General features: G+C 33.3%; 1 protein-coding gene across 1 annotated transcript; it reads left to right on the forward strand.

Annotated features, from left to right (window-relative positions):
• The first annotated feature begins 2,756 nt into the window (after positions 1–2,756).
• Positions 2,757–15,992, forward strand: LOC126886414 (uncharacterized). The gene is made up of 2 exons (XM_050653351.1): positions 2,757–12,660; positions 15,757–15,992. Exon 1 carries the CDS (start codon positions 4,957–4,959, stop codon positions 6,463–6,465), a length of 1,509 nt encoding a protein of 502 aa, XP_050509308.1. The 5' UTR covers positions 2,757–4,956; the 3' UTR covers positions 6,466–12,660; positions 15,757–15,992.
• The last annotated feature ends 3,782 nt before the right edge of the window (positions 15,993–19,774 follow it).

The following is a 19,774-nucleotide window of genomic DNA, read 5'->3' on the forward strand; positions in this document are numbered from 1 at the left end:
GTATATTTAAATGGGAAATAAGCCACAATTTTACCTAAAAATGATTTTATTAACGTTTCGACGCCCAAGTCGGGTGTCGTTGTCAAAATACAAAATAATACTAAATAAATAAAAATGTTGTTGCTTAGTAAAAAATTCTTCTAATAATTTATTTAATCTGACTCATTTATATCGGCAATTCAGACATTCTTGAGTTGGGATTGATTTCATGTAATCGAATGAACTATCTTTTAGTAAAGTCGTCCCAGGAACCCAACTCATCAATATTGGCAATATCATTTTAAAGTCGTCTACTTTAAAATGTATAATACGTGTCTGAATTGCCGATATAAATGAGTCAGATTAAATAAATTATTAGAAGAATTTTTTACTAAGCAACAACATTTTTATTTATTTAGTATTATTTTGTATTTTGACAACGACACCCGACTTGGGCGTCGAAACGTTAATAAAATCATTTTTAGGTAAAATTGTGGCTTATTTCCCATTTAAATATATTTGATTATAAATACATACATGATTTTATAATTTTCTACACTATAATAGCCAGTGACATAAATATTTTCAAATCCTAATTTGTTTTTACAAAATATCATACGTACTTTATTTTGGTTTTAACTTGTGCAGTCTATATAATTACAACACATAATTTATATTTTTCTTCTTACTAAGCTTCTTACATTTATATTCTTTTATGTTTTCATCAGTGTTCCATATTATTTATATTTTTTGATATTTTATATAAATAATTGAACGCTTAATATCACTATAATGAAATAAATCGTCTATTTGCAGTACATAAATAATTCTAATACATTTACTAAACGTTTTAATCTTGGGCTTTTGTTTTTTTTTGTATTTATTCATTATTCATAAATTTTGTCTCATAGTATTTATATTTTAAGATATATTATATAAATAATTGCACGCTTAATATTACTATAATGAAATAAATTGTCTATTTCCAGTAAATCAATAATTCTAATACATTTACTAATAAACGTTTTAATTTTTTGCTTTTGTTTTTTTGTATTCAATATTCATAATATTTTTGTCTCATATTATTTATATCTTTTGATATTTTATATAAATAATTGCACGCCTAATATCACTATAATGAAATAAATCGTCTATTTGCAGTAAATCAATAATTCTAATACATTTACTAAACGTTTTAATTTGGGCTTTTGTTTTTTTTTTGTATTCAATATTCATAATATTTTTGTCTCATATTATTTATATCTTTTGATATTTTATATAAATAATTGCACGCCTAATATCACTATAATGAAATAAATCGTCTATTTGCAGTAAATCAATAATTCTAATACATTTACTAAACGTTTTAATATGGGCTTTTGTTTTTTTTTTGTATTCAATATTCATAATATTTTTGTCTCATTATTTATATCTTTTGATATTTTATATAAATAATTGAACGCTTAATATCACTATAATGAAGTAAATCGTATATTTGCAGTAAATCAATAATTCTAATACATTTACTAAACGTTTTAATCTTAAGCTTTTGTTTTTTTTTGTATTTATTCATTATTCACAATATTTTTGTCTTATATTATTTATATTTTTTTATATTTGATATAAATAATTGCACGCTTAATATCACTATAATGAAACAAATTGTCTACTTGCAGTAAATCAATAATTCTAATACATTTACTAAACGTTTTAATTCTATTATTTTTATTTGTCTTTTTTCATTATGCATAATATTTTTAATAGAAATAAATTCTGGAAATTCTTATGAACTTTAATATAAATTATCTAAAAGTGCATGATTTTTTGAATAGTGTTTCTAACTCTATTGTGGCTAATTTTGAAAATCAACTTACCAAATATTCTGCAAAAATTAAAAGAAATTAAATTCTTTATTAATGAATAAATTATAAAATATAATTATGAACAAATAAATATTTTATAAATCGTATATATTATATAAATCTATTAAGATAAATTACTATATATTTAATGAAATAAAATGATTAAAATTAATGGTCTTCAAAAATTAAAAGGAATTAAATTCATTATTAATGAATAAATTATAAATATAATTATGAAGAAATAAATATTTTATAAATTATATAAATTTACTAAGATAAATTACTTTATATTTTATGAAATAAAATGATTAAAATGCAAAACCTTATGATTTTATAAACTTATAAATACATACATGATTTTATAATTTTCTACACTATAATAGCCAGTGACATAAATATTTTCAAATCCTAATTTGTTTTTACAAAATATCATACGTACTTTATTTTGGTTTTAACTTGTGCAGTCTATGTAATTACAACACATAATTTATATTTTTCTTCTTACTAAGCTTCTTATATTTATATTCTTTTATGTTTTCGTCAGTGTTCCATATTATTTATATTTTTTGATATTTTATATAAATAATTGAACGCTTAATATCACTATAATGAAATAAATCGTCTATTTGCAGTAAATAAATAATTCTAATACATTTACTAAACGTCTTAATCTTGGGCTTTTGTTTTTTTTGTATTTATTTATTATTCATAAATTTTGTCTCATAGTATTTATATTTTAAGATATTTTATATAAATAATTGCACGCTTAATATTACTATAATGAAATAAATTGTCTATTTGCAGTAAATCAATAATTCTAATACATTTACTAAACGGTTTAATCTTGGGCTTTTTTTTGTATTTATTCATTATTCATAATATTTTTGTCTCATATTATTTACTTATATTTTTTTTTGTTATTTTATATAAATAATTGCACGCCTAATATCACTATAATGAAATAAATTATCTATTTGCAGTAAATCAATAATTCTAATACATTTACTAATAAATCTTTTAATTTTTTGCTTTTGTTTTTTTGTATTCAATATTCATAATATTTTTGTCTCATATTATTTATATCTTTTGATATATTTTATATAAATAATTGCACGCCTAATATCACTATAATGAAATAAATCGTCTATTTGCAGTAAATCAATAATTCTAATACATTTACTAAACGTTTTAATTTGGGCTTTTGTTTTTTTTTTGTATTCAATATTCATAATATTTTTGTCTCATATTATTTATATCTTTTGATATATTTTATATAAATAATTGCACGCCTAATATCACTATAATGAAATAAATCGTCTATTTGCAGTAAATCAATAATTCTAATACATTTACTAAACGTTTTAATTTGGGCTTTTGTTTTTTTGTATTCAATATTCATAATATTTTTGTCTCATATTATTTATATCTTTTGATATTTTATATAAATAATTGAACGCTTAATATCACTATAATGAAATAAATCGTCTATTTGCAGTAAATCAATAATTCTAATACATTTACTAAACGTTTTAATCTTGGGCTTTTGTTTTTTTTTTGTATTTATTCATTATTCATAATATTTTTGTCTTATATTATTTACTTATATGTTTTTTTATATTTCATATAAATAATTGCACGCTTAATCACTATAATGAAATAAACTATCTATTTGCAGTAAATAAATAATTCTAATTCATTTACTAAACGTTTTAATCTTGGGCTTTTGTTTTTTTTTTGTATTTTTTCATTATTCGTAATAGTTTTGTCTCATATTAGTTATATTTTTTGATATTTTATATAAATAATTGCATGCTTCACGCTTAATATCACTATAATGAAACAAATTGTCTACTTGCAGTAAATCAATAATTCTAATACATTTACTAAACGTTTTAATGTTGGTCTTTTGTTTTTTATTTGTCTTTTACATTATGCATAATATTTTTAATAGAAATAAATTCGGGAAATTTTTTGAATAGTGTTTCTACAGATTTTTTATACGTTTTTCTTTCTTTAGCTATTTAAGTATGTGTTCGATATATTTTTTATTAATTGTTAGATATATATCTATTGTTTCTATTTTGTATGTCATCTAATTTTTGCTTGTTTTTGGTAACAGTTCATTTAATTGTTTTTAAATAAAACTTTTATATTTGGTTTCTTGCTTATATAGCGTAAATTAACTTCCGGTGTAGATATTTATTTGTCTTTGTAAGTTTTTGGTCCCAAAACAATTAGATTTGCACGATTGCTTCTTGTATATATGCCACACAGATTGAGACAGTCATCAGCAGATCCAAATAATACGAATACTGTCAGGCCCGTTTTACCGAATAGGCACGGTAGGCACGTGCCTAGGGCGCTAGGTTTTGGGGGGCGCAAAAAAAAATTGCCGTGGTTGTATCAGCATGCCTCATTTCATTTATTGCGCCACTGCCGAAAGCCGACATCTGACCCAAATCACAGCCCGCCCGGCGCTCCGCGCTGTACTTAACGTGCCACTTGTGGCCGTGTGCCAGCCACACAGCCCGCCTCGCGCCCCCTTCCACCGCCACTGGTTGCTAGTCAACCACGCTCGGCCTCTCTCTCCGCCCGCACCCCGACCACCCTCCCCACTTCCTACCGTGGATTGATTACGCCTGTCACAACTTGAAAATCTGTAGTTGTTGTTGTTTACTTTTTTGGATGATTTGTGACAACGTGTATCATTATGAATTGAAAGTATATTCTTTTGTCCTAGTCAATGTGATATCTGTAGGTGCTGAAGTGAAGACTGAAGACTGTGGTAGTGGTGTGGTTTAATATCGGTATAGTATAGTGTGACCACAGATAAAAGAAGTTCTTTTATCCATGTTGTGACCCTCTTAGTATTTTGAACAATATACTGTGAAACAAATTCTGTGATCAAGAAGAAGGGACAATTTATTTGCGCGTAAGTAAATTGAATAGAAGTAACACAGCAAATTGTGATCTAATTTTATAAAGTAAAATACAAGCAATAAAACTCATTCCAAAGGTTATGCTCATATACAACATTATAATAATGTATTAATTTTATTGATAGGGCGGTTTTTTAATAAAGTCGTGTGTTATTGAGCTTCTCAAAGGAATCGTAATGAGTTCTTCAAAGCCAAGTGGTTCCGAGTTTCGTAAACGAGCGGCTGAAAAACACCAAAAAGAGCAAAATGTTTTGAAAAAGATCCCCAAAATATCCGGATTTTTCAAGGTTGCGCCAAAACCACAGATAAACCTACAAAATCCGTCTTCGTGTAATCCAGTAAAAAATGACCCCCTAAGAATTCTCATTCATCCATCAACGTCGGCCGCAGTAGATTCAACAACTGCAATCGCACACAGCATACCTAACTCAGAAAAAAACCTGGAAGTAGAACGCCCGAAAATCAAGCCTACGGACTCAGTTGAAGACCAATATAATTTTGAGACTAAAGAGAAAGACCCTATTCATTCTCCAACGTCGGCCGAATTAGATACAACTATTGCAATTGTGCACGAGCACGACAGTAACTCAAACTCAGACACAAACCTCGTAGTAGAAAGTGTGAAGCCCAAAGACCCAGTTGAAGACCAATACGATTTTGAGCTTGAAGACCCGGCATCATGGAATATCAAAAATGAATCGCAAGTAAATAAAATAATAAGTTCTGAATTTGATCAAAATCTTCTGCAAGCTGATTTTTCAAAGTCTGAACATCACGGCGATGGAAAAAGTAAGGTGAAACGGAAGCTTTCGGTCAACTTATTTCTTGTCACGCTTCCGAACGGAGAAAAGATCAAAAAAGACTGGCTTATTTACTCGCAATCAACAGGGCAGGTATTTTGTAAATTCTGCCTTATTTTTCAACCAGAGGACAAATCCACATCTTTTAACAAAGGGTTTAATGATTGGAAAAATTCCTTTGCATTAGCTGAGAAACATGAAAAATCTGACGACCACAGGGCTAATGTTTTGAAATTTATTTTGAGGAAAAAGACCACATCTAATGTCACCAAACAAATTCAAAGTCAATACCAGGAAGAAGTGAAATATTGGCGAGAAATATTGACAAGAGTTGTGTCTATTGTAAAATTTTTGTCGAGTAGAGGTCTCCCATTTAGAGGTGATAACCAAACGTTTGGATCTACATCAAACGGACTTTTTCTAGGCTGTCTTGAGCTGATAAGTGAATTTGATCCGTTTCTCGCCCAACACATAGCAACACATAGTAACAAAGGCAAAGGTAGTGTATCGTACCTTTCGTCTGACATTTGCAATGAATATATTGAGATTATGAGCAAAGAAGTACTGAAACAAATCTTGAATGAAATCAGGCAAGCTCGCTATTTCTCTTTAATCATAGACTCCACACCTGACGTGTCGCACACAGACCAATTGGCTGTAATACTTCGGTATGTTTCATTGCCCAATGCTTGCGCCAACGAACGCCTGATACAACTCTTACCAAGTGTATGCCACAAATCTGGAAGTTTGGAAGAAGCAACCCTCAGTTTACTTGAGAAACTTGAGCTGGATATCGATAACTGTCGTGGACAAAGTTACGACAATGCATCAAACATGTCGGGCATATACTCAGGTCTTCAGGCAAGGATTAAAAGCAAAAAATGATCTTGCTGACTATGTACCATGTGCAGCCCACTCACTAAACCTTGCTGGGTGTTTTGCTGCCGAGAAGGCGTGTCCAGAAGCCACAATATTTCTTACATTCGTACAAGGGCTGTATGCTTTTTTCTCGGCATCCACTTACAGGTGGAACATCCTAAAAAGTCATATTGAAAAGATTAAAGAAGGAAAATCAAAGAAAGATCAGAGAAAGCTAATGGTAAAACCCCTGAGTGACACAAGATGGTCTGCTAGGGCAGACGCCCTTCGAGCTTTAAAAATAAGTCGACATGAATTAAAAGATGCTCTTGAAGAGCTAAATAAAGACAATACTCAGACACCAGCAACACAATGCACAGCCGCTGGGTTTCTAAAAACACTTGGACATTTCCAAACCACGTTATTAACTGTGATCTGGGACGAAATTCTCGACAGAGTTGATAAAACAAGTAAGACTCTTCAAAATCAAGATTTAGACCTATTTGGTGCCACAAAGGAACTTGAAACACTATCTTCGTTTTTGAGTGAAAAGAGAGATTTATTTGATGATTTCGAGTCCAAAGCATTGAAACTTGCAGAAAAAGAAGAAGCTGTATACGACAAAGTAAGAAAAAGAAAGTTATTGCCCGATGAAAAGGACAGAAGCATGGAAGAAACATCTTCTCGAGAAAGATTTCGCACTGGGGTGTTTATTGCCATTGTTGACAACATAGCTTAGGTGGCTTGTGAAGCTAAACTGTTAGGAGAAGTATACAAAAATGATATTGATGGGGAAGACTTTGCCCAGGAATGTAACCATTTCAAACAATACATGGTTTTGGAGAACCTTTCTAAGATCAAAGAAATGTACGCCTACATAAAATCAAACAGATTAGAGAACACTTTCCCCAATTTGGAGGTTGCTCTCAGGATATTTCTAACCTTACCTGTGACGAACTGCACAGCTGAACGTAGCTTTTCAGCTTTGAAAAGAGTGAAGTCAGAAATTAGATCGTCGATGGTTGATGAAAAGCTTAATGGCTTATTGTTGCTGTGCACCCAAAACGACATTACTTTAAAATTAGACTACAAAAACATTATTGACGACTTTGCAACACGGAAAACCAGAAAAAAGCTATTGTATGAATCTCTAGTCAGTCTAGTGGTAAGCCAACAAACCAAAAATAATCCAAAGAAAATGTGATTAAACGAATACTGTAAATAATGTAAATACTTCAAATGTAAAGAAGGGAGGGTGGGTGGTCCGTGATGCCGTGAGGTACGTTACACGCATTCCCACCGGAGGCCAGTAGATACCTCACGGCTACCGGTTGCCAGTCCGGGACACGGCGGGTCCATAGGTGGTGGATAATGGGAAGGCTGTCGAAAAGAATCAGGATAATTTGTAAAGGAGAGTTAAGGGACATTAAGTCTAAAGTCCTCCCGAACCAAAACTGGCATTTCAGACTAAATCTAAATTTACGGGGTGTAGGCGCGTTATGGTAGGGCTGGTGGGGGGAAGGGGAGGGGCGTAATCAGCTGTAAGGGGTATAAAAAGGGGCGCTACTCTTCGTTGTGCCTAGGGCGCTGGCAGGGAGTAAAACGGGCCTGAATACTGTAATATTCTATAACTGGTATCTGTCAAGACGATTGCAGTTCTCGTCCTATAGTAAAATATAAGTCTATAATAGGTCTGGATCCCGCGTATGAAAAAAAAGTTGATTAATAGCAAGCTGAAAATTTGTTAATAGCTTAAGGGTGTCTAGTCGGACAAACTTTGATATATGGGAACACTGAAACAGGGGCAGTTTTAATTGTGGAACAGGTTAAAAATTTGGAACGGTCACACCACGAAAACGGCACATTTATTTTGTCCGACAGAACAGACTTAAACTCTCCGAACAGAGAATAAACTCTCATGCAAAAAATCAGACTGCTATTTATCACCTGTCATAATTCCTGTCACTTGACATAGTCTACATGTTCCACTCATTAAAACGCCCATTTGGTGACAAATAGCAGTCTGATTTTTGCATGAGAGTTTAATCTCTGTTCGAAGAGTTTAAGTCTGTTCTGTCGGACAAAATACATGTGCCGTTTTCGTGGTCTGACCGTTCCAAATTTTTAACCTGTTCCACAATTAAAACTTCCAGTGTTCCCATATATCATAGTTTGTCCGACTAGACACCCTTAAGCTATTAACAAATTTTCAGCTTGCTATTAATCAACTTTTTTTTCATACGCGGGATCCAGACCTATTAGTGATAGGCTGTAAAAAGGAAGAACTGAATTGAGGTCCACATGTGCTACGTGTGGGGGATGGTTAGGTGTACGTCATGTTGTATTGGTAACAATATAGCAGTTACTTATACAGACTGATGTCGGGTACCTCAATTCTGTGTGCAGCACGTACCCCAAAGGTTTATTGTTTATAAGATATTGTATATTGTGTAACCACACATGTAAAAATGTAAGATCTTTTTATAGAAGTATGTATATTTCTGTATCCACAGAGTCTCTGATCGATGCATGTCTGTCTTTAAGGACATTCTCTTCTTCTTGTTGTAGTTCCTTCTCCTATGGGAGGTTGGCTATCATCACAGCTATCCGTACCTTATTGGCGGCGGCTCTGAAAAGATCTACTGAGCTGCAACTATACCACTCTCTTAAGTTTCTCAGCGAGGAAATTCTTCTTCTACATATGGATCTTTTCCCCTTAATTTTGCCCTGCATTATGAGCCGTAATATCTCATATTTCGCACCTCTAGTAATGTAGCCCAAATATTCCAGCTTTCTTGTTTTGATGTCCTTTATCACCTCGCAATACTTTTGTAGCCTTCTAAGCACCTCTTCATTCGTAACTCGTTGGATCCATGGTATTTTCAAAATCCTTCTATAGCACCACATCTCAAATGCTTCTAACTTCTTTGTGTTGTCTACTGTCAGTGTCCAGCCTTCCATTCCATACAACAAAGTCGAGAACACGTAGCATCTTAAGGCTCTTATTCTCAGCTCCAGAGGAAGGTCTCGATTAACAAACATTTTTTTCATTTTTATTAATGCCTTTCTTGCAATTTCGATGCGTGTCCTGATTTTTTACCGTGGTCGTTGTTTTCTGTTACCCTGATTCCCGGATATTTGTAGGTATTTACTCTTTCTACTTGTTTTCCCTCGATATCTAGCCTTTATACTGTGTGTTGCTTAGAAATAATCATGACCTTGGTTTTCTTAACGTTAATTTGTAGTCCATATTTTGTACTGACTAGATGTAATCTATTTACTAATCGTTGCAGTGCTTCTAGACTGTCTGCAAAAATAGCGGTGTCGTCTGCGAATCTTATGTTGTTCAAGATTTTTCCGTTTATTGACATACCCTGTTCTGCCTCTGATATTGATTCCTTAATAATAGCTTCGCTGTACAGATTGAATAACAATGGAGACAACACGCAACCCTGTCTAACACCTCTTTTAATTTCTATGACATTCTAGGACATTTTCACAGAGATATGAGTGTCCAAGAGACCAAATATGTATTTCACTAGGTCAAGCAACCAGACACATAGAAGAATCATAATTGACGATTTTGAACAGGATGGCTTGGACATCTTCACATACCTAGGCTCGCTGTTGGCTAATGATAATGTCAGCGAAGAAATTAAAAGAAGAATATTGCTTGGCAATAAGTGTTAGTACAGTCGAAACCGCATATTAGAATACCTGATATAGGAATATCCCGGTTTAAGGAATAGAAATTTGAGGTCCCGACATGTTTTTACTAGCCACCAATGATCGGTTATTAGAATATACCGGTTATAGGAATACTTTTGCTTGGCACGAAGGCTATTTCAATAAGCGGGTTCGACTGTATATACCTTGAGAAGACTTCTTCTTCTTAAAGTTCCCTCTCCTATCATAGGTTGGATATCATAATGGCTATGGTGACTTTGTTGGCTGCTGCTCTGAATAGTTGTAATGAACTACAGTTAAACCATTCTCTAAGGTTCCTCAGCCAGGAGATGCGTCTTCTTCCTATGCTTCTTCTTCCGTGGATCCTTCGTTACGAAATAATTCTCAGCAACTCATATTTTTCTCCTCTGGTAATGTGACCCAAATATTCCAGTTTTCTAGTTTTTATACTTTTTATAATTTCTAACTCTTTATTTAAACGTCGTAGCACTTCAACATTGGTAATCCTTTGAACCCACTGAATTTTCAATATTCTTCTGTAACACCACATTTCGAACGCTTCTATTCTTCTTATGTGTTGTCTCTTCAATGTCCAAGCTTCCATTTCGTATAGCAATATAGAAAATATGCAGCATCTTAGAGCCCTCAATCTGAGAGGCAAATGAAGGTCTTTGTTTGTAAGCAGTGTCTTCATTTTTATAAATGCTTGCCTTGCAGTTTCAATTCGGACTTTAATTTCTTTGCTTTGGTCATTTTTGTCATCAACCCAGGTTCCCAGATATTTGTATGTCTTAACTTTTTCTATTCGGGTTTGCTCTATCATTAACCTTTCATTTCCATGTTCTGTTTTTGAGACAATCATAAATTTAGTTTTATTCTTGTTTATTTTTAGTCCATATCGAATGCAATAATCGTTAATTCTATTTAGCAATTCTTGTAGCGATCCCAGGGTGTCTGCCATTATAACGATGTCATCAGCGAATCTTGTGTTATTTACTATTTTTCCGTTTATAGAGATTCTATCACTTAGCTCCGCTATCGCTTCCTGAAATATGGCTTCACTGTACAGGTTAAACAGTAGCGGCGACAGAACACAACCCTGTCTTACTCATGTCTTTATATCAATATTCTCGGATTCTTGTTCTTCTATCTTTATATTGGCCTTTTGATTCCAATGAAGATTAATGATAATTCGTAAATCTCGTCTGTCTATATCTCTGTTTTTCAATAATTCTATTAGTTTTTCATCTGGGACCCTGTCGAACGCTTTTTCGAGGTCGATGAAACAGGAATAAATAAATGAGAAGACAGATGGCCTCAAAACTACTGGCCGGCTATAAAACACTAATAAAACACCAGTGCTAACATGTGAAGTAGAAACGTGGTCACTTGCACAGAAGAACCAGGAACTGCTTAAACGTTTTAAGTGAAAAATCATCAAAAGAATCTATATCGATCTAATTAGCCTTCTTCGGTCCATCTTCAGAAGTAGGCCTCCCATTCTTCTCTTATTCGCTACAGTCATCCACTTAGAGCCCACGTGCTTCTTGGTATCATCTGCCCATCTCAGTTGGGGCCTTCCTTTGCTTCGTTTATACTCCCACGGTCTCCAATTTATAAGAATTTTGTTACATTGGTCTTTTTTTATTATATGTTGTGTCTTATCTAACTAACATCTTATATTTACTTTACTGTTTATTGTTATCCGTTAGTCTTATGTGCAACATTTGCCTTTGTAAACCTGCACGTTTGGGAACCATAAGTGAGAACAGGGAGTACGCATTGATTATATACCTTGGTCTTAAGATGTTGTGGACATCTTTTGTTTTTAAGGATTTGGCTTAGTTTGCCAAATGCCGCCCATACTAGTCTAACTCGTCTTTTGATCTCTGCTGTTTGTTTTCCTTGTTTATAACTTGACCCAGATATATAATGGTGCACTTGCTCTATTTCATCTTGTCCGATCCTCATTGTGATGTCCTTATCTGTATTTGTTATGATTTTGGTCTTGCTGTAATTCATATCTATCTTTCCAGCTTCTATGACCAGTTCTTTTATCATTTCAAACAATTCTTCTTTTTTATCAGTTATCAATACGATGTCATCGGCGTATCTTAAATGGTTCAAGCGTTGTCCACAAATTTTTTTATAGATTATCCTAAAAAGAATATATGGAGGAATAAAAGAGCAAGATTTATTGTGTATGCGTTGCAACTTTGAGTTGTGTAGAATTGTATTGCTGTAACTTCAGAGAACCTGACGCTGTAAAGTTCAGGATGTAATCAGGCGAGAGAAAGGTGCAACAATCAGAAAAGTTTTTGACCGAAGAGGGCCGATGGAACAACGAGCCAGAGGAATACCGAGACTTGGGTATCAAAATATCCTGCAGAACGATTTTAAATCTATTGAAGTTGGAACAAGCAGAAGAGTTTCCAGAGAGCCAGGGGTGAACGGAGGATTGTTCTGAAGAAGGCTTTGGATCATAACGAGCCGTGCTTCCTCTACCCCATATACTAGCATCATTTAGTTTTTTATGTAAGTATCCCATACAGATATCCCAGATCATTTATTCATATTTTGCCAATTTTCTATAGAATTTGTAATAATTACCGTATCCTTGACTAATTGGCTTACTGTTGTTGTTAACATCTTTAGCTCATTTTCTAACGCTAACGCTACCTTAATCATTTTTTTCTGTTACGTTGGTACACATAATATCAGAAATTATCAGATATTTTAAATTGTTAGTTTATTTCTTACATATATAAAGGTTAGTCGTACCTTGGTGTGATTGGACATTTTGAGCATCAGAACCATGGAATGTATCTCCCTGGGAACTATTTATTTGCATGCTGAAGTCTGGATTTATAAAATTTGTAATATTGTATGTCATGTATAAGTCCTCAAATTTTCGTTTCGTGTCGTTTTTAACAGTTTTATTTGCAGAGTCAAGTGTCACCATTCTTGAGGCCTCTTCTGGACTTCTTTTTGTCTCGTTCCATTTTATTTCCGCAAGGTGCGATGGAACGTAGTCAAGCGCAATAGTGCGACCATACTTTTCTCTTTGGTAATGTTACAGCTCGAGATTGGGGACCGCAGTACATAATCACAGTAGTTTTCATTTGACAAATCTGCAGCTTCTATGTCAAGTTAACAGTTATAGTATGGGTAGTTAATGTTAACCCTCCAAATGGAGTTTGATGTGTCCATCTTCTTCTTCTTCTAAAAGTGCCTATCTTCTGGAGATGTTGGCGACCACATTGACCCATCTTATTCTATTTACGGCAGCTCGAAATAGATCAGTTGACAGACCAGTCCACTTCCTAAGATTGGCCAGCCATGATATACGTCTACGTCCAGGGCCTCTCCTGCCCTCAATCTTGCCTTGTAGAATCAACTGTAGCAGTCGGTATTTTTCGTTACGCATAATGTAGCCAAAGTAAGCCAATTTTCTATTCTTTACGGTGTTAATTATTTCTTTGTCTTTTATTAGCCTCTGGAGAATAGTTATATTAGTTGTGTGGTGTATATATGAGACCCTCAACATACGTCGGTAGCACCACATTTCAAATGCCTCTAACCGTTTTATGGCATCTTCTGTCAGGCTCCATCTTTCAACTCTGTATAGGAGGACACTAAAGACGTAACATCTAAGAATTCTTATGCGTATGTTGATACTTAAAGACAAGTTGCACAGAATTTTCCTAAGACTGTTAAAAGATCTTCTGGCTTTTTCCATACGAGTTTTTATTTCGTAGCTATGATCCCAAGTATCCATAATGTTGCAGCCCAGGTAGCATATTTTCTGTACTCTCTCTAGGGGTGTATTGTTTACTGTAATTTGGGCGTTTATGTTGGTGTTTTTACTAATGATCATTATTTTGTCCTCTTACAGTTTAGTTTTAGGCCGTATTTGTTACATGCTTTGTTACATATCTAATATTATTTATAAGTGGTCCATTTACTGCAATACCATCTTCTGATTCGTCCAAGGCCTCTCTAAAGATGTTTTCAGAGTATATGTTAAATAATGCTGGTGACAGTATGCAACCCTGTCTGACTCCTTTTTCGACTGTGAAGGTTTCGGACAAGTTCATTTTCGAATCGAACTGTTGCTTTTTGTTGGAGATATAAGTTTGAAACGAGTCTTATATCCTTACCATCGAGTCCTGATGTTTTTAGGATATCGATTAGTATTCCGTGTGGGACTTTATCAAATGCCTTCTCGATATCTACGAAACATGCATACACATCGCAGTTGACATCCCTGGCTCTCTGTATTAGAACTTGCAAGCTGAAAAGTGCTTCCTCATTCCGAGTCCTGCTCTGAATCCAAATTGAACTTCACTTAGATGTTCTTCTAATTTGGTGTATATGCGCTAGTGAATGATAGTAAGGAGTAGTTTAAGTACATGGCTCATCAAACTAATTAATCTATACTCTTCACATTTTCTAGCGTTGACATTTTTGGGAAGTAGAATGAATATTGATAGTAGCCAGTCTTTTGGTAAGTAACCAGTCTCGTATATGTTGTTGAATAACTTCGTAAGAGCTGTAATTTGGTGTGCCTCTAATAGCTTTAAAATTTCACCATGCACCTTATCAGGTCCTGGTGATTTCCCATCTTTAATCCGCTTAATGGCCATAGTTACTTCTTCGTTTGTTATTTCTGGGCCGTAGGGATTGTCTATTTCATACGGACTTCGTGCAGTATCTTCGAATAATTCTTGCATATATTCTTTCCATCTTCTTAATTTATCTTCAATTGTAGTCAAAATCTTACCTTCGACGTCTACGACTATGCCTGTATTGCGTTGTTTTCTGATGTTCTGTACTTCTTTAATATTTTTGTGCATAGGGAAATCATCATGGTTGCGTTGTAGTGTTTCAATTTCTGTACATTTCTCCATCAGTCATATTTCTTTTGCCCCTTTTATTTCCCTTGATGATGATGATGGTGATGTTTGGCATGGAAACTAGTCCATTTGCCACAGATTTTTGCATTTTTTATTTTCCTTAGTATACTCTTATGCAACTTTTTGTATTCATTGTCATTTCTACCTTTTAATTTCTTTCGCTCTTCCATCATTTGCAATATTTTATCTGTCATCCATTTTTGCTTTTTTTCTCTTTTTGATATAAGATATTAAAAGTGTGTTAATAGATGTCTTCATTTCGTTCCATTGTTCTTCTATACCACTAGGAGCGTCTTCAACTATTTTCGCAAAATTCTTATTAATCTCCGTTTTTACTTTTTCCTGGATGTTCTTTTCTTTCAGTAATTTTATATCTATCCTGGGTCTCATTTTCTTATGAATTTTTTTGAGTCGTATGTTGATATTTGCAACTAACTAACAGTGTGTCCATATGAATTTTTATTGCAGATCGCATTTTGGTCATACTAATTTTTATCATTTTTTTCTCCAATTCTTAGTTCATTTATACTATTTATAGCATTGCTCAGGTATCTGGCGATTTTGTCATACTGCTGCTTTGAAGTCGACAACTCTTAAGCTTTTATAAGCTTAGTTTGGGTTAAAGTGACGATCCGGTTATTGATCAATCGGTGATTGTAACTTTGTAGCAGAAAACTGTAAGTTATATTTAAATTAATGTATTATTAATTTGCAGGACTGACATAAGGAAAACATTTATGAAAATACAAACATGGTTCAACCAGCAGGATGAATATAGACATATTAAATGAATAATGAAACACACTTGGAGTGAACACTCCTACAAGAGTATCCTAACATGAAGCCTTCGATAATACCAGTGATTTCATATAAAAATAGTAGATGTATTTGAATATTTTTTTATATTTTGGAATATATTTTTAAATAAAAAATAAATTGTTTTAAATTTTATTTTATCTTTCATTCCTTTTTCTACCCTTTTGAGTATAATCATAGATAAGGATAAGAAACAACCAAAAAGAGAATAGAAAGATGGCAAGTTACGAAGTGGTCAGGCAAAAGAAAGATAATTGGACAGAAATAGTCAAACAAATTACAAGACGTCCCTACATCTTTACGAAGGAGAAACGATAAAAGAAGAGCTGAAGATAAGATTGGTATATATTTACGAAAATTGATTAAGACAAGAATTACCAATCCATAAAAATACATATAAAATACTGCTTAAAATAGGTAATAATAATATGACATAAAAACGACTAACTATTTAGATGGGAAATAAGCCACAATTAAATTGAAAAGAAAATAATTATATTAACGTTTCTAATATAAATGAGTCAGATTATAAAATGTATTTTTTAACACGCATATCATACAATATTTTTTCTACAAACGTAATTACAGGACAATATCTACAAAAACTTTTACTTGAACTTGACTGACATTCCATTTTTATATTTTTTGACATTACATCAAAATTGCCTATACGGTCAATACGAATTGCAGTGCCATGCCATAAAAATTTTAAAGCACTAGTGTCTTAAAGTAGCATTTTTAACGCTCGTATGTAGTGCTAAAAATTGCATTTGTAACACGGTTGTAGAAAAAATAAATTATTAGAATTTTTTTACTTAGCAACAACATTTTTGTTTAATTTAATAGTATTTTGTATTTTGACAAAGACACCCGATTCGGGCGTCGAAACGTTAATAAAACTATTTTTTTTTTCTCAATTTAATTGTGGCTTGTTTCCCATCTAAATGGTTATTCATGAAAATGCCACAAGGAAATAGCTTCAGAACAACATAAAAACGACACTGGAGAAATTGAAAAGCAGGAATAAGACTTTAGGTACCTATTGATTGCACCCAAGAAAATGGGTAGGTAACTGAATATAAATAGAATAAATGAGAGTAGAAAAAGTGTATTAATATATAGGGTGTCCCAAAAGTAGCGGAACGATCAAATATTTCGTGAAACGAACATCGGATCGAAAAACAAATGTTTAATAATTTTCAAAAATGGATCGAATGACACCAAACACGACTTCTAAACGAATCTAACTTTAAAATCTTAAATGGAAACCCCCAGTAGTTTTTATTGAAGATTTGGGTTCCTTACATAAAAGTAAGCAACTTTTATTCGAGAGTTTTATTTCGAATTGTGGATAGATGGCGCTATAATCGGGAAAAAACGGAAAAAATACCATAGGTAAATTATAGAAAAGATCTAATATTTCGAGAAATACAATTCCAAATAAAAAACCAAAAATATTTTTCAAAAACCTATCGAATGACACCAAACACGACCCCCACTCCACACCCTGGCAGGTGGGGTGGAAGGTAACTGTAAAATCTTTACGTATTTTTTGCGTATTATTGCGGAAACACGTATTTTTCAGTTTTTCGATCCGATGTCCATTTCGCGAAATATTCGACTGTTTCGCTACTTTTGGGACACCCTGTATATTTTATATGTTAACAGCGGAAAAGATGACATATTGCACAGAATTCAGGTGTTATATCATAGTCGTTTCTCGCATCCTAGTTTATATGGCCGCCATACCCTATCAAAATCTTCTCTTCAGTGGTATCAGTTAAAAGAACAATGCGTAGAAATAGAAGAATACCAGAAAAGACATATGATGGTTTTAACAAATATAAAAAAATTAAGCAATTAACTCACAACAATAGAACAAGAAAACAGGGAATACTGAAAGATGTATGATATTGAAATATACAAATGGGAAACTTGTGTTGAATACTAACGACAAATTAAAGAGATGGATGAATAACATCAATGAACTGTTCAAAGACAATAGAACAGAACAGATGTAAATAGAAGTATTAGAAGAGGATATGATTTTAGAGATATTAAAAGGGCAAATTAAAATGGGATTACAAAACAGCAAAAATGGTAAAATAGTAGGTCCAGACCAAATTCCAGTAGATATCTTAAAATGCATAAATGATGAAAACTTAGACATTAGACACCTAATAATATAATAGACTTATTTAACACAGTGTACAAAACAGGACACATATCGAAACAATGTTTACCTACTCTCCACTTTTTGTGCTATTGTTAAAAATACAAACGCTAGAGATTGCAGTGAATACAGAACAATATCATTAGTAAGTCATATGCTCAAATTATTCTTGAAAATAATACATGGTCGTATAATAAAAACTGGAAGAAGGAATAGGTGATATTTAGTTTTGATTAAGAAACGGACTAGGAACCAGAGAGGCGTTATTTGCTTTTAATGTGTATGCTCAAAGATGCATGGATATGAATGGGGATGTGCATGTTTTTTACGTTGATTTTGACAGAGTAAGACATGAAAACATCGGTCCAAATTCTAAGATAAAGACAAAAACATAGACAAAAGGGACTTACGAATAATAACAAAGCTTTACTGGAATCAAAGAACACAAATTGTAATAGATAACGAACCCAGTCCAGAAATTGAAATCAGGTGAGGAGTTAGGCAGGAATGTATTATGTATCCATTAGCGCCAGACTCCACTTGCGATTTTCTAATCGCTCGATTGTTTTGTCGCCAAGATTGAATAGATTGTTTTAAATACAAGTCAATCCACGATTATTTAGTCGCAAATGGATTGACTTCTATTTGAAACAATATGTTCAATCTTCGCGACAAAACAATGGCGCGACTACATGAAGCCATTTTTAAAGAAACAATGGGTGCGTTCGGACGACCATAGCGGCTGGCTGGCAGCAGAAATCGGCTGAGTGGTTGCATCCAGCCGTGATAGGGAAAGTAAATCTCTCAGCGGCTGGCTTCCAGCGGTGACGTCTGACAGCTACTGCTGGCTCAGCTATACAGCCGCTGTGGTCGTCCGAACGCACCCATTACTATCTCAAAGCGAAGGAAAAGCTTCGGAAGGAATGTTGTTAATGTTTAAATTAATAATTGGATAAGCTTTATAATCGTTTATTGAAACCCAAATACAAACTTATATTTTAACAGATAATATTTTTAATGGTTGACATTACATAGTTAAACAATACATAGTTAAACAGTTAATAATCTATTAAAAGATGTGCAGATGACACCGTGATTATGGCAAGTTCTGCTGAACAACTCCAATTATTGCTCAACAAAGTTTCTGTGAAAAATGTTTACTAAAATTACTAAAAAGACCAAATACATGATAATAATAAAGAAAACAAATATACAGACAAACATACATTTGGGAAATGTACCGATAGAAAGGGTTGATGAATACAAATACCTAGGAACCTGGATTTCAGACATTATGATCAAACAACAGAAATAAGGGCCAAGATAGAAATTGCAAGAAATGCGTTTGTAAGACTGAAAACAATTATCTGCAACAGGGACCTTAGATTAGAAATGAAAGTAAGTGCTCTGAGATGCTACGTGTTTTCGATACTGCAATATGGGCTTGAAAGCCGGACATTGAGGCAAGAACACGTAAATAAGCTACAGTCCTTTGAAATATGGTGTTTCAGGAGGATGTTTAGAATAGCATGGATTCAGAAGAAAACTAACACGGAAGTATTGTGAGAAATGGGCAAAGAATACGAAATAATAAACATAATAAAAATAAGAAAGTTGCATTATATGCGACACGTAATGAGTGGACAGCGATATGAACTGCTAAGACTGTAATACAGGGAAAGATAAGAGGGGAATGGGAAGGAAGAAGGAGAGTGCCCTGGTTGAAGAATTTACGGGACTGGTT

This window comes from Diabrotica virgifera, chromosome 6, assembly GCF_917563875.1.
Source record: "Diabrotica virgifera virgifera chromosome 6, PGI_DIABVI_V3a".
NCBI classification, from domain to species: domain Eukaryota; kingdom Metazoa; phylum Arthropoda; class Insecta; order Coleoptera; family Chrysomelidae; genus Diabrotica; species Diabrotica virgifera.